Consider the following 15,477-nt stretch of genomic DNA (forward strand, 5'->3'; position numbering starts at 1 on the left):
CTGCTAGATGCCCTAAGTCACATCAATCTGAGCATGACTCATTGGTGTCAGGAAAAAACTGAACAGGCTGTAAGGAATAGGCTAAAGACACAAGGAATCTGTTCTTCAAGAAGATAGTGAAATTTAACAGTACTCAATAGCCCACAAAAGGCAGGGCAGCTAAATTGGTTGCAGACTCAGATTCATTGTTAGTAAAGTTTGTTGGAAACATCTCAAATAGTCTAGTCCCTTTTCCTGGCAAAAGTATTGCCACATGCCTTCTCCAGGATGAACTTCTTGCCACTGCATACCTGCAAATAATGATTTGTTCTTCTTTCATCTACACCTTTTACATGCAGTAAAATACATTTCCTTACCTTTTTCCCTGACTTCCCAGGATCTCCCTGCACCCCTCTCTCTCCTGGGAGTCCTGAGAGACCTATATCACCCTTAAAGAAGAATAAATAATTATTTCTGCATACTTAGATAAATCCTTTATTCTGTAAAATGGATCTAACTGTGTTAAAATATTAATTAATGACATATAATATTTTTTTTTCTCAAATAAAGGTAGTTATTCCCAGTAAGTTAAATACGCTATAGGGCCAGTAACTTTTTCTACTCCTACAATCTAAAATAAGTATTTTCAATTTATTTCCAAGCTCCTTGCCTACCTCTTACATCTTGATGTTGTATTAAACAAATTTACATTTATTCAGTGAGTAAAAATATGATAGAATACTGCTTGTTATTCCATGCACAAGAACAATAAGATATTAATGTAATTTACTTGCAAATTGAAACATCTAGTACTTAAAGAATGGTCAGCCAAAAATGCCTGTCCAACCTAATCACCTCACTTTTGAATCTACTGTATAGTCTTTGATTTATCTGACCACATTGCATTGCATGAATTGCATGATGCTCATAGACTGGTTTGTACCATAAACGGAGTTGTTGACTGGAGACTATCACCTCACCAGTGTACAAAATGGTAAAGGCATTACTTTTAAGACTTGCCACAAAGAGTTGAAACTATCCACAAGAACTAGTCCTGCCAAGTGCTTCTTCCATGATCCTGGGAAAAATCACTGAAACCAAAGTGTCTATGCCATCTTACCCAAGATTTTGGAAGCTCTACTTAAATCATCAAGGACATAGTATATAGTCTTTAAAATGGCAGCTGAAGTCAAAGCTTTAAGCATTTAACAACTCTTCTAACATTTAGGCAGTATGGCCACCTCTGGCACACAGACTGGGTTTTTTTTCCAGTCATTGCAGAGGAACAGAGGAAATATTTCTAACAAGCCTAGGAAATAACTCACTAGCTTAGAAAAGATGGGGAAAAACTCTATTCCAGTTATGGCCGCAGTAATGATTTTAGGAGAGAGGGTGAGAGCTCTAGCACAGCATTGTGAGTTTAAAAGCTAAAATTGTGAAGTTAAGGCAGTACCTGTCACTGAAATTCCTTCTTATTTTGATCATAGTCAATTTATAAAAAAAAAAAAAAAATCTTCTACTTAGTTTATCAGCAACAAGTGAAAGAATTAGAAGACCCTGTAAGGAGCAGTTAAAAACAAAAAATAGGCTCACTTTAAGTCCTCGCACGCCAATTCCTGGAAGTCCTGGTTCTCCTTTTTGTCCAGGTTCACCTGGTTGACCCTAGTAACAAAAAGACTTTTGTTTAACAGAGGAACACAACTTAGCCTCGTTCATTACTTGCACTATTTCACTAACAGTTTTAGTTAGAAGTAGACTGGATGATCCTTATGGGTCCCTTACAACTTGAGATATTCTATGATTCTAAGTGGTCAAATTTTCAGCCAAGCAGTTTTCAAATGGAAAATTCTGTTCTTTAAAAACCCCAGTAACTTGTAGGACTGCATCTATTTTATTTAAGCTTGCCTAAGGAAACACAGAATCATAGAACAGTTTGGGTTGGAAGGGACCTTTAAAGGTCCAACCTCCCTGCAAGAAGCAAGGACTTCTTCAACCACATCAGGTTGCTCGGAGCCCCATCCAACCTGCCCTTGAATGTTTCCAGGGATGGGGCATCCACCACCTCTCTGGGCAACCTGTTACAATGTTCTATCACTCTCAGTGTAAAAATACTTTTCCTTATATCCAGTCTGAATCTACCTCCCCCTATTTTAAAAACATTACCCCTTGTCCTATCACAACAGGCCCTGCTAAAAAGTTTCTCCCCATCTTTCCTATAAGCCCCCTTCAGGTAATGGAAGGTGCCTATAAAGTCTCCTTGGAGCCTTCTCTTCTCCAGGCTGAACAGCCCCAACTCTCTCAGCCTGTCCTCACAGGAGAGGTGCTCCAGACCACTGGTCATCTTCGTGACCCTCCTCTGGACTCTCTCCAACAGATCCACATCCTTCCTATGTTGGAGGCTCCAGAGCTGGACACAGTACTGCAGACAGGGCCTCACAAGAGTGGAGTAGAGGGGCAGAATTACCTCCCTCTACCAGCTGGCCATGCTTCTTTTGATGCAGCCCAGGATGTGGCTGGGTTTCTGGGCTGCAAGCGCACACTGCCAGCTCATGTTGAGCTTCTTGTCCGCCAGCACTCCCAAGTCCTTCTCCTCAGGGCCACTCTCAATTCATTCTCCATCCAGCCTCTATTTGTGCTTGGGATTGCCCCGACCCATGTGCAGGACCTTGCACTTGGCCTTGTTGAACTTCATGAAGTGCACATGGGCTCACCTCTCAAGGTCCCTCTGGATGGCATCCCTTCCCTCCAGCATGTTGACTGCACCACACAGCTTGGTGTTGTTGGCAAACATGCTGAGGGTGCATTCTATCCCACTGTCCATGTTGCTGACAACACCAGTCCCAATGCCGACCCCTGAGGAATGTGGAATCATTCCAACTTTCTCCTTTTTGTTTTAATACATTTTATTTTTTTACTTTATACCACTACATCAAAAACTCTTTGCCCACTGAATGAAAATGAGTCCAAATAATGAAAAATCAGAACTTCTGTTTAGGAGAAAGTTTCACCGTCAGGATCTTTTTTTCCAGTTTTAAAACAATTAAAGAAATAGGAATTCAATTTTTTCAATTTTGCTTTTTAAAATGCTTTTTCACACTAGGAAAATTGTCCTCATACGTAACATGTTTCACAGCTACCTGTTTTTCCTACATAAATATTAAACATTGGTGCTGTAACTGCTACTTACATGCAAAAGTAAAGCCCAGAAGAAAATGATTGTATTTCTCCCTGCTTTTGCTACAGTGACTGATGCCTTCCTTTTGTAAATCAAGGTGATTAGAAACCACACTTCTGCTTTACAGTTCATCAGTTTACTCCACTTGCTCTCCTTAGTATGTAATCAATTCCCTTTTTCTCCTTTTACGGTGCTCACCTGACACTGTATCACTAGAGGCTTGGGCTTTGACAGCAGGAATCGTTTACCCCATTTTCCTGTTCTCTTCCTACTTTCCCTCCCCCTGTGGTGCAGTGTCAGTTACTAAGAACACTTAAGCTCTTTTTTTCTCTCCTAGTGGTTCTGTCTTTGGTTTTTGTTCTTTCTCATGACGACCATGGAAGGCAGAAGGACAAGCTGAAGGTGTGGTGCGACTAGCTTTAAGTTGCAAAACCATCACTGATTTACAGCTAAGTTGCTTGGTAAAATGCTTTACTTGAACACAATGTGCATGTGGCACCAAACTCATTTGATGTAAACATCTTTGAAAGACACTGTGTTTATAAATTTGTATTCATTTAGAACCTAAAATCCGTATCGATAAAGGTTAAGTGTTGGACACTAAGCAGAAGTCATATGCTCCACGTTGTGAACATCTTGAAAACGTGGGCGGATTTCCCTCAAAGATTCAAAAGTGAATTGTTATCTTCATTGAAGAGTTACGTTTTCACTTCATCAAACACACTCTTGAAAAGCCTGGCAAAGATATCATAGAATCACAGAATCATAGAATAGTTTGGGTTGGAAGGGACCTTTAAAGGTCATCTAGTCCAACCCCCCTGCAAGGAGCAGGGACATCTCCCAACCAGATCAGTATGCTCAGAGCCTCATCCAACCTGGCCTTGAACGTTTCCAGGGATAGGGCTTCCACCACCTCTCTGGGCAACCTGTTCCAGTGTTTACCAATCTCATTGTAAAAAATTCTTTCCTAATGTCTAATCTAAATCTGCCTCCCTCGGTTTTAAAACCATTACCCCTAGTCGTGTCACAACAGGCCCTACTGAACAGCCTTTCCCCATAGCGGAAGACCGCTATCAGGTCTCCCCAGAACCTCCTCTTCTCCAGGCTAAACAGCCCCAACTCTCTCAGCCTGTCCTCATAGGAGAGGTGCTCCAGCCCTCTGATCATCTTCGTGGCCCTCCTCTGGACCCTCTCCAACTGGTCCATGTCATTCTTATGTTGGGAGCTCCAGAGCTGGATGCAGTACTCCAGGTGGGGTCTCACCAGAGCAGAGGAGCAGAATCACCTCCCTCGACCTGCTGGCCACGCTCCTGTTGATGCAGCCCAGGATGCGGTTGGCCTTCTGGGCCGCAAGGGCACATTGCCAGCTCATGTTAAACTTCTCATCTACCATCACTCCTAAGTCCCTTTCCTCAGGGCTGGTCTCGATCCATTCTCCGCCCAGCCTATATTTGTGCCTGGGATTGCCACGACCCATGTGCAGGACCTTTCTTGCTGGTGCTATTTTTTAAAAAAACAATGTCTGAATCATTACCTTTGGACCTGGTAGACCAAGACCTTTAGATCCTTTTGCCCCAGGGTTTCCTTGTGGACCCTGTATACCCTACAAAGCAAAATCAATGAGTTAGTGCATTACACTCTTCCACATCTGAAATTCACCACAAGTCCATCTTTCAGTTAATAACGATTTTATCTTATCTTTAAAAGAAAACAATTTGCTTGCCTGCCCTCAGGCCTAGTTCTGAAATCTTTATTTTATTTTTCCTTTGTCACTATCCTGTGTATTTCACTGATGTATCCAAGTGTAATGACAATTACTGTTTAGTGAGAAAACAAATGGGAAGTGTTTCAGTATCTGCATCTAAGCCCTCAGTCACTGGGATAGTGTGGTGGAAGCATGAACTCTTATCTTCTCTCCAAAAAAATAAAACCCAAAAGTTCTTTTGAGAAGTTTCAGTTTTTCTGTATCCAACTATTAAAGGCTGTGTTCAAGCTTCAAAAGGCTTGAAATTCAGAAGCGGTGGATTCTTACCTGGTGAAACTTATCTATAATATGTCATCATCCTAGCAATGCATCTGATTTATCTCCTATGCAAATTACTATGCAGATTAGACCAAATTTCTGTTTCCTATACTCCAAGACCATTCAAATCAGCTGGAATCACTTATATTTACAAGCTTTGCCCAAAGACTAGTTTGATACTTTCTAAAATGAAAAATCACTGTGAGATTTTTAATGTCTTCACATCAAGATTAGAGCTCTGATAAAGTATAAAATGAAAACTACATGCAAACACTCATTACACGTCCAAAATGTAGACTTACCTGGCTCCCTGGATTGCCTATTCCTGGTGGTCCTACTGGGCCCTGTGGTCCTACTTGGCCTTGTTCACCCTACACAAAAAATATTCCCAAGAGCTAAATTGCAATAGTCCATGCTAGCTGATTAACGTATTTAAACACAGAGCAACAGTTCCCAAGCTGTATTATCCTGAAGTTTGCTGCTTCTGTTTGAGTTAAATGTGTTGGGAATACTTCGAGGTCTGCCTACGGCAATTGATTTAATAAGAATAATACCCCTTGCTACTTACAAACTCTTTCTCATTTATAACATTAGATGATCACAGCCATAACTTTATTACTAGAAGAATTCATAGCTTATCTTACACATACTGAGATTAAATGTGAAGATTTTGTTATATGGAAATATACACAATTTCTTGCACAACACTCAGAAGAAAATGTTGCAAGTGCAAACAGTGCAGCTAGAGAGTATTTTTGAAAAGTCTTGCTCATGTGGTATGGTTATGTATTGTACAGCACTTGAGGGAAGGAATAGAGGAATTATGACAGAGGGAATTAGGGCAATATGGGGAGGTCATGTGGGTACTGGAAGTGGCACAGACCCATGAAGGTGTCAAAGATATGTGACACCAGTCCCTAGAAAAGAAAAAATAATTAGTTTCACTTATGTCAGAAACACTTATTTACTGACATGGTCCCAAACACTTATTGTTCTGGCCATCACTGCATTTTTGCTATACAGACATGGGAATAAGACGGCTCATTTCTGCACAGAAAACCAATCTTCCTCTAACTAAGGCCTCGAGCAAGATGGTCTGGCAGGTGCTAAACGAGTACATCTTTCACAAACAGGCCAAATCAGATCACACTAGATTGCTCTGAAGACCTTGCAAAGCCATTTGACTGGACAGTGAGATGAGTAAGTTCAAATTAAACTTCCCACATCCACAAAGCACTCCCTGCTGACTAAGCAGTCAATAACTTTGGATGGGAGCGCTGTCCTCTCCTCCCACTGATGCTGACTGTGGGGCAACAAGAGCAGGAGATGTGGGGACAGGAGGGAAGGAAAAGAACAAGGAGTAGGAGGAGTGCTATGGCACTAAATCATGAGAAGGAAGATCTGGAATCACTGCCTCTGCTCTGTAGGACCTCTGGGTATGTTTCATTAGCTGCCCTCTGGGGATGCACAAGATATAGTCTGGAGTCTCAATGAAGCCAAGGGTATTAAAAATGTTCTAGACTTCTCCTGGGGACTCAGCACCAAAAAGGTAACAAATTTCAAAAGCCTGAGTGTTCCTTTACCTATCCTAGGTCCATTAGATTAGATGACTCAAAGGGTTTTTTACATTTTAAAAAATATTTAAATAAAATTTAAAATATTTTAAATACTATATTTCTGAAATAAATTTAGGACTCAAAAAGTCAATTTCTTCCCTCATACTACCAGCTGCATAGAATACAGTCCTTAGTGGTCTCAGTTAACATTAACAGGCTCAGCTACTTGCATAGGTGAGTGCAGCCTATGGAGCTGCATGGAACGGTGCAGCAGAGCTCCTCAGATTTGGGGTAAAACATACCTTTGTATTGTTGTGATATTGTGTGAACAATTAATCATTAATTCAACTCTAAACATAATTAACTACAGATATGACTAGAAAAATACCCCATGCCTCACCTTATCACCTTTGATTTGTTGACCTGGCAGTCCAGGAGGACCAGCTACACCTTCAGAGCCTTTTTCACCCTAGAAATATGTGACAGTTTTGTAACTGTATTTGGGAATTTATAAAGAACATCATCCTAGACAAACTGTTCATCACAATGTGGATAATGAAGAGAAAAGTATTCCTTCATGAACAAACAAGAAAAATAGTCAATCGAATTATCAATATTAGAGAAAAGTGACTCAGTTACAATTCATAACATGCTTCATCTGCATTCACTGTGTTGTTGAATAAAGGACTTCAAAAGGAGAAAATGAAATCCTAAGAAGTAAGCTACAGTTTGAGAATGTGACAATATGTTCGTTAATCAGAGAGAGCACTTCAGAACCTGGTGCAAGGACAAAACTAACTTCTTTTCCATGAAAGGAAGAAAAATCTTCTTTGCTTAGTAGTTCAAGGCTCTAGAGAATCTTGAAGCCACTAAAAAACAGGGATACATTTTGATGGGAAGCCCAGTTGTGATCCAATCATAAATCTTTGCTTATTTTGTACTTATTTTTATAAAAAGGAATGTTCACATATATTAACCTAGCAAGTGCCCTTAATGAGGTCATTGTCCATAGAGGCTCATACAACCCATCTTTTAGTTTCCCAAAATGGTAAGACAGAACGAAAACAGTTCCTGAGTGTTTTCTTCCAATACAGAACATAAATAGCTAAGTAGTTGTTCAGAAGAAAATTTATCATATTAATGCTACCAAAATAAGGTATCTTATTAAACACATAAATAAGAGAATAATTAACTTACTACTGTTAGAGGGACTGTACAACTTTTTTATAATTATCTTCATAGAATTTCTGAACTTGGAGGGATATTCAGAGAGCGCAGTGACTCAGAAGACCAAGATTCATCAACTGACATTTTATACCAGTTGAATGATCAGTGTTACTAAATAACTTAGATGCTATTGCAAATTTTGCCTACAATGTTAAAAAAAAAAATTCCATAGAACTACCTTCTGGCCTTGAATGCCCTCTCCTGGTAGACCTGTCTCACCTGGCAGACCATCAGGGCCACGTGGTCCCTGTAAGAAAAGAAAAATATATTCAGACTATACCAGCAATTGAGTTTTTAATTGACATTTTGTCTAACTTGCTAATATAGGTTCTTGGAACTCTTATGACATTGGTAAGTAAAAAATGTTTCCATAACAGCTAGTTGAGCCCAGGCAATTAAAACAAAGTGTTGCAACCCTTAATTGGAGGATTTAGATAAGAGTAAGCTAATGCTGAAATAGTGTGAATCACATAATTAACGTTTAAAGATTGTACTCTTAAAACTCAGATGAACCTATAGGTTAATTTATAATAAATACATTTACCACTTTGAAATTGATTCCCTGTACTTTAATATAATTTCATTATTTTCATAATGAAAATTATTAATTTGAACATAGTTTTTTTTTTCATACAAAATGGCAGGTTAAACACACAAAACTAGAGAAGTACAGAAATAATATTTTTTAATACTTCCTGTTCTTCCACAAAATTAATCTATCTTTCATTATTTAAAGCTAACAGAGAGTTTTTAAGAATTATCTTGATTAAGAAAAAGGTTTCTACTTTTTTTTTGTGAGAAAAACAATCTCTTACAACCACAAAGTGACCTTCAAAAATACTATTAGAACGAATCTAACGCTCATCCACATTTGTTGCTTCTTAATTAACGATCTCTCTGAGATTTTTCATTAAATATACAAGAGAACGATACATTTTACAGATTTCAGAAAGAAAAAGCAGCCAGTGAGCACTAACTCAACATTACAAAAATCTTGCTCAAGTTCTGTAATTCAGAAGATAAAGATATAATTAAAAGCATATAATTTGGGTCTCTGGTTTTGATGCAACCCAAATTACACACAGGAGCTGAGGAAGGTCTCAGCGCTTGGATTTTCATCTTCTTAAAATTTGGTTTTAGACAATTTAAAGATTATCCTCAATTCAAACAAGTAGGGGTACAGCTATTTATATGCAACTCCATTTCCTTCTGAAAACTGAATACTGTAATCCTGCTTACATGGATCAAGATTTTTTTTTTTTTTATTTCCCCAAGACTTGTTTGGACATGGCTTTACTCTTCTACTTGGGCAAGCCACATGCAATTACTGTGGCAATACTGCTCTGACAGCACTTCCGCTGCTCCAGACTTGGTATATGGTGGTTTGTGGAATCAGTACCCAATATAGCTGCTGTCAATCAATTACACTCACTAAGACTTATTTTATTATATTTCCACTTCTGATGCATATATCACTGACTTACTGGTAATCCTGGCTCACCAATTCCAGGAGGTCCTGGCAATCCAATTTTACCTTCTCGACCTTCAACACCCTTGTGAAAAAGAGTATTAGAAAGTTCAGTCTTAATTCGACTCGATGCTTTTCAAAAGCATAACATTTGCATACAGATGTATTAATGATGTGAACAGAAAGGTCTGAAATCAACTGTCTAACATCTCCTGATGAAAAAAAAAAACCTAAATAACAATTTAGAAACATTTAAAAGTACCTTTCAATTAATACATGGAGCACTAGATGTCATTCCAGTCCTCATACCAACATCAAAGGGGTGTTATCACTTTGCACAGGGGCAACTGCTTAAAAGTGTAGGACCGGAGAGATGACAGGGATGATGGAGCAGTCAGGATAAATTTGGTTGGAGTACAACCCAACCGTGAAGCAGGAATGCTCAGGTGTGAGAGATCCTCACTGTCGCCTCTATCTAGACACTCAAACTGAACTGAAGCCTGCTTCAGTGGAATGTGGGATTGCACGGGAATTCCAGGAACTGCATAATTTCTGTATCTTCTGTTTATAAGGCTCTTTATAAGGTATCATAATCTTCACAATTCCTCCAGTTTACTGAGGACTATGTGCTTCAAGGATAAGAGCACAGAGGATTTTTACCTCTCTCCAGAGTAGTACAAAGACTGGCAGTGACATTCCTTCTCCATAAACTATTTTCCCTGCTGGAATGACCAAATGTTGTTCCTTTTACATGGCAAATTACTAGGTTTTGAGCTATATAAATCCTCTCTATGTTCGGGAGTCTGCCCCACTGCACAGGAAAAATGCAGAAGATCAATAAACATACAAATCAGAGCAGTAAAAGCAAAAAAGTACAACAGGTATTTTAGACACTGGCACTTGGCTCCAAAAAATAGGTAAAATATGGCAACGCCAAAGACTTAGCAGCTGGAAGAACTAGGGTGAGATCTCGTTCTGCCCAATTTAGATTTCTTCTTTGAGTCTGAGCTGTAGGTCTCTGACAAAACTCTCATTAACTAAGTAGCAATATTTCCTATGTAGATGCTTCTGCGGTTTTCCAAAAGGAGATTTGGCTGGCTAGCATAGGCAGCATGACTTTTACAAATTAGCAAGATTGGATTCCACCTTCTAGTCTTTTGCAATAAAATAAGATGGAGGAATTAAATGCTGCATGAGAGAGATAATTTTATAACCTACAAGAACATCTGTTCCCCAGTGAAGAAATAACAAGGCCAATCTGTCACTTGACTGTGTGTCACACTGACTGAGATATATTTCTGTGCCTTGGAGTATGGTTTACTCATTAGAGCAAGCATCTGCTACTACATTTAGTGCACCCCCATTTAAATAGCATTATATCTGACTTCTGCGATATCAACGTGTGGCAGTAAATCACGGACTCCGTGGATGGTGTTCCGGAGACCTTTATTGTTAGTCAGCATTAGTCTTTTATAGTCTATCTAAGTTACATGCGAAGTGCACGCACTTAATCTCTAATCTGATTGGTAGCCATATACTGTTCACGCGCCTTATGCTTCATTTGGATTGGTAACAGTTTTTTGGTTGTCTTTACTATTTTTGCCTTTGGTATTTCCTTATCTTGTTCTAGTTGCTGGTTTTTTTGTAATTGAGCAAGCGGTGTTCAAGGACATAGCTCAAATTCGTCAATATCAAACAGCTGTACTGCACTCTCTGCCTCCACATCAATGGGATCATAACAAAAACTTAAGAGTTGCTGGAAGGCAGGTCTGTTATCTCCATCCTATACAAATACAATAACATTTCAATATTGTATCAGTTTTAGATTATAAGAGTTTGAGTTTGATAAAACAGTAGTTGAGAGCTTTCGTCCAAAAAATGACTGTCCACAGTTAGCACTTTAACAGACACTTTACTCAGAATTACCTTGGGTCCTGGCTGTCCAACACCAGGGAGTCCTGGAGGACCATAGGGACCTAAAGGGCCTTGCTCTCCCTAAAGGAAAAAAAAAGGAAATAAACTATGAATGCAAATGGAATCTTAGTCCAATTCCCTCAGAGTGTCTTCCACAGGCTCATTTAGGGCAATAGAAATAGGTTTTCAAAGTAAAAAAAAAAAAAATCTGTCCTAATGCTAAGTTTTTTGATTAGGAGCAGGGTCAATATCCTGGCCATACAAGTTGCTGGGATAGATAATAGTATTATAAAGCCGTTCTTTCACATACATCAGGAAAGACAAAAAAAAATCCATTTTTTCTTTGTCATATCATTGGTTCTGACTTTATCCTATAATTTGGTGCTTCCTCAGCTTTTTTTCCTGCTGGAAAGACAAGCATTTGGAAATTAAGCAGTGTTTATTCTTTAAACACTGCGCTCAAGGTTTTTCCCATAGCGACAACTGTGCACAATTGTTTGTACTGCTATCTTTGACTGCAGCTCCTACATCTCTTGCATGTTTAATACGTTTCTAACAAAGTGAACATAGCCATATGATGATTTAAAAGGCTTTTCATCAAAACTTGTTTATTTTCTGGGGAGGTATTCATATTTGGGGGGCTGAAATTTTGAATACACCAAAAAATTTTATATGCTGAGTTCTGAAAGCTTTCCACGAGATTTTTGCACCTGAGAGGTCAATGGAAGTGTAAAAAACACCTCCAAAACCAGATATCTCTCCAGAAATCTACCAGTCTGTAATCTGCCAAAGATACAGGAATGGAAATATATGGTGAAAATAAATAAATAGATTATCCTTGAAACTTAATTTCTGATAACTATGTACTCGGAGTGCTCCTACTGCAGCTTTAAACCTAGAATAAAGTGGAACTTGATGCCCAGTCTTAAATTCATTCCATTACAGGACAGGATGATAATGTGAGGAACAGCTATGAAATTTAATGCTTATTCAAAACACAAGATTTTATAGCACAACTTCATAATCTAATCTAATACAGCATCAATAGGACATAAGTGTTAAAAGGCAGAGAAAAATCAGAGAAAGCTGGTTTAACTCAGCAGAGTAGCACATATATCTCCTCATAGCACAGTGACACCATATTACCAACACTGACATTGCTTTAATGTGGATTCTGTGCATGTTGCTGTTGCCAAAATACAGAATATAGCAAAGAAGTTTACTGTATTCCTAGGTAGACCTAGGGTTTCCTAATAGTTCCATGAAGTCTTTGAACCAGAGTCACAACCTGGCTGATGCGTATGCAGATTATCATAAATGATGTAATTTTTACTGACATAAAGCCAATTAGAAATTGATCCTTTTTGTTCATAGTTGTTTTTTCCTCCTGTGTTTGTTTTGAAACTGATCAAACAACAACAAAAATTCCTCAAATGGCCCATCTTCTAGACTCCCTGTTCCTCCATGGGATTAATTTGGCATTGAACAAATTGTCCTTTTGAAATCAGCTGATCAAAACCCATTTTTATTAAGTATTTCCCATCAGCAGGAAATTTAGAGAATGCCAAGAATAATACAACTAAAGCTTATACTTGTCCCCTCTTTAATTCTCTTTACAAACTCTGTATTAAGCACTGTTGTCCTTTAAGCCAACAGTTAGCTGAATTTCAGTGCTTTCTGGGCTGATTCTGCTTAGGCAAGAAGTAGGGGAAATAAGTAAGGATATGTTTTATACTATTTCTTTAGAACATAATATATGCCAAAAGCAACATTTTCAGAAAGGTTTTAGTGACTTAGAAGTCTCCATTTCACTTCCAACAGTAGTAATTTAGGCTACTGAATTTCATTCATGCCAACAGGTCACAAGCATCTAAGCATCAATGGGAGTTCAGCTTCTGCTTTTCGCAGTACGTAGAAGTGCACTGGCAGAACGGGACCAGCAAAGCCACAGTGCTGTAGCTACACACACCCAGCCCTGTGCTATGCTCTCCTTCTAGGGCAAAATCATCTCCACAGAAGCTATAAAACTGTTGTGTTAAGGTTTCAGTAGAAAGTTTTGCAAGCAAATTTCCATGAATAGACACTCCCTCAAGGACAGAGATATTTCTGCCTACTTTACCCATAGTTGTGCTTTTTGCAAAGCTGGGCAGGATGCACAAAGCATGGGTTTTGGAAGAATGTTAAGCCAAGCACACCAGTCTGGTGCCCAAGAAGCTTTGCCTTGCAGCCTATAGGCTCCCTTAGCCCAACACCAACTCTTACTTCAATAGCTGCCCACTTGACCAGCAACATTAATAGATAAAGATCCCTGTAGTTTCAGATCCTGGAGACAGTCTGGTTAGGGATACACTTCCCCTCTTCAAGGAAGAGATGCCTCAGTGAGAAAGAAACAGGCACAGGCTGCTGTAAGACCAGGCAGCGTGCTAAATATTAGCTGTTCACATTCACAGCCTTCATTTCTTTCAGGAGAAGGCAGCCTGGGATCTCTGTTGTCCCACAACGTATTAGCACGCCCCAGAGAATGAATGCAAAGGATATGAAAAGTTGAAAATATACTAAATAAAATCTATTAGATAAAAAAAAATAAATTTCAGCAGCATGCAGCACCACTATGTGTAAGCAGAGTGCTCAGGGCACACGCCACTAAACACATTGGCTCCGTTTGTCAAAACTAAACCTCTGAAATGGTGTAGGAACCGGTTCATACTGCTATCTGATGGAACTTGTTCCATTCTGAAAAACAGTGTTTGATAAAAATACAGGCTCATCTCTCAGCTGAAATAATAAACCAAAACCCTTTGTTGTGTTTGGGAAGTGTCTTCCAAATTTTTTGTCCTGTCATCCAAATGGAAATTTTGTTTTGTATTTATTTCTGACAGCCCCTGACAGAACTTCCCAAGGACCGCAACTCTGAGGGATGCTTCCTGTCATAAATCATTTGCTCCTTTGCAAGTTCACCCACATGCTAGAGCTATGTCAATATATGTGCTGCCTTAAATGCAGATGGGAGTCCCACTGAAGTTAATGTTTTTTCAAAAGCTCTTTTTTTAACTATGACATAAACATTATACAGTTTTCTTTCCAATGAGTGGTGTCATGCAATTTGCCTCACAGCAGCTGTACTAGGAGGTATTGCTGTAGGCTGTGTAAGTAGTCATGATAAGTAGTCCTTTATCCTAAGTAGTCCTTATGATAAAAAGCACACGGGGTAGTACGGGAATTTGGTTCTGTTAAATGCTTACTTACTGATAGCAGAAGATGCCTGAATATTAATGGAGAAAGAAACCCCACCTTCTGCCAGACAACATGCAAAACTTGGAAACATAAACTATTCAATGTATTGTAAAGACTGTATATTCCAAACTTCATACGGCTATTAGTAACCCTGGCTTTTATCGACTGTGGTCTTGGTGCTACAGGTAACGTGGAATTTATTAAAACCATCAAATGCTGGCAATTACATCATTACGTGCACACGTAGAAGGAAAAACCTGCTTTTCAAAGTAGCTTCTCCCCAATTATTTTCTTTCTCTAACAGTCTGCTCAAATTCTTTTTTTCTCTCTCTATTAGGATTTTCCTTCAGGTGGCACATAATATCAGCTAGAGCAATGGAAGGGAAAATTACACTTGATTTGAGCTTAATGTTTTTACATCTTAAAACTGTACCACCTTAAGCTTGGAACATACTTACTGTTAAACCCCCCCCCCCAATAATTTGTTACATTATGATGACTATCAGTTTAGTGCCAACATAAATAATCTCTTTACTTTTAAGAAAGTGTATACATACTGTAAGGAACACAAAGACTGTATTTCAGTCTGTAACACGATAATGATTAAGCTACAGCAAAAAACAATCTTTCAAATATAATTATCTTATCTTTAAGGTATACACTGGCAACAACAATGCAAGTAGATACGGATATTTTCACAGATATTATTGATACTTGGTATTTTTAAGCTAGTTGGGGTACCCAGAAATGATACCTCTTTACAGGAAAATTGGATTTTTTCAGTCTCCTGGGAAAGATGTAACTTGCCACATAAGTAAGGAAAGAATTTCTAAATCATCAGAGAAGAATTAGCATCCCTTAGCAGTTCATTCTGGGACACATTTTCAGGGAAATATGCCAT

General features: G+C 38.7%; 1 protein-coding gene across 1 annotated transcript in view; it reads right to left on the reverse strand.

Moving 5' to 3' along the window:
- Nucleotides 1-15,477, reverse strand: part of COL28A1 (collagen type XXVIII alpha 1 chain) — a 70,851-nt gene that overhangs the window by 35,499 nt on the left and 19,875 nt on the right. Inside the window, exons 12-19 of the mRNA XM_086742381.1 lie at nucleotides 11,355-11,423; nucleotides 9,445-9,513; nucleotides 8,139-8,207; nucleotides 7,134-7,202; nucleotides 5,480-5,548; nucleotides 4,689-4,757; nucleotides 1,573-1,641; nucleotides 357-428 (exon numbers count right to left, since the gene is read on the reverse strand). Of these exons, the coding sequence (XP_086598507.1) occupies nucleotides 357-428; nucleotides 1,573-1,641; nucleotides 4,689-4,757; nucleotides 5,480-5,548; nucleotides 7,134-7,202; nucleotides 8,139-8,207; nucleotides 9,445-9,513; nucleotides 11,355-11,423 (555 nt within the window). The remainder of the gene's footprint in view (nucleotides 1-356; nucleotides 429-1,572; nucleotides 1,642-4,688; nucleotides 4,758-5,479; nucleotides 5,549-7,133; nucleotides 7,203-8,138; nucleotides 8,208-9,444; nucleotides 9,514-11,354; nucleotides 11,424-15,477) is intronic.

The sequence above is a fragment of the Chlamydotis macqueenii genome, chromosome 2 (genome assembly GCF_036417535.1).
Source record: "Chlamydotis macqueenii isolate bChlMac1 chromosome 2, bChlMac1.mat, whole genome shotgun sequence".
Taxonomy (NCBI): domain Eukaryota; kingdom Metazoa; phylum Chordata; class Aves; order Otidiformes; family Otididae; genus Chlamydotis; species Chlamydotis macqueenii.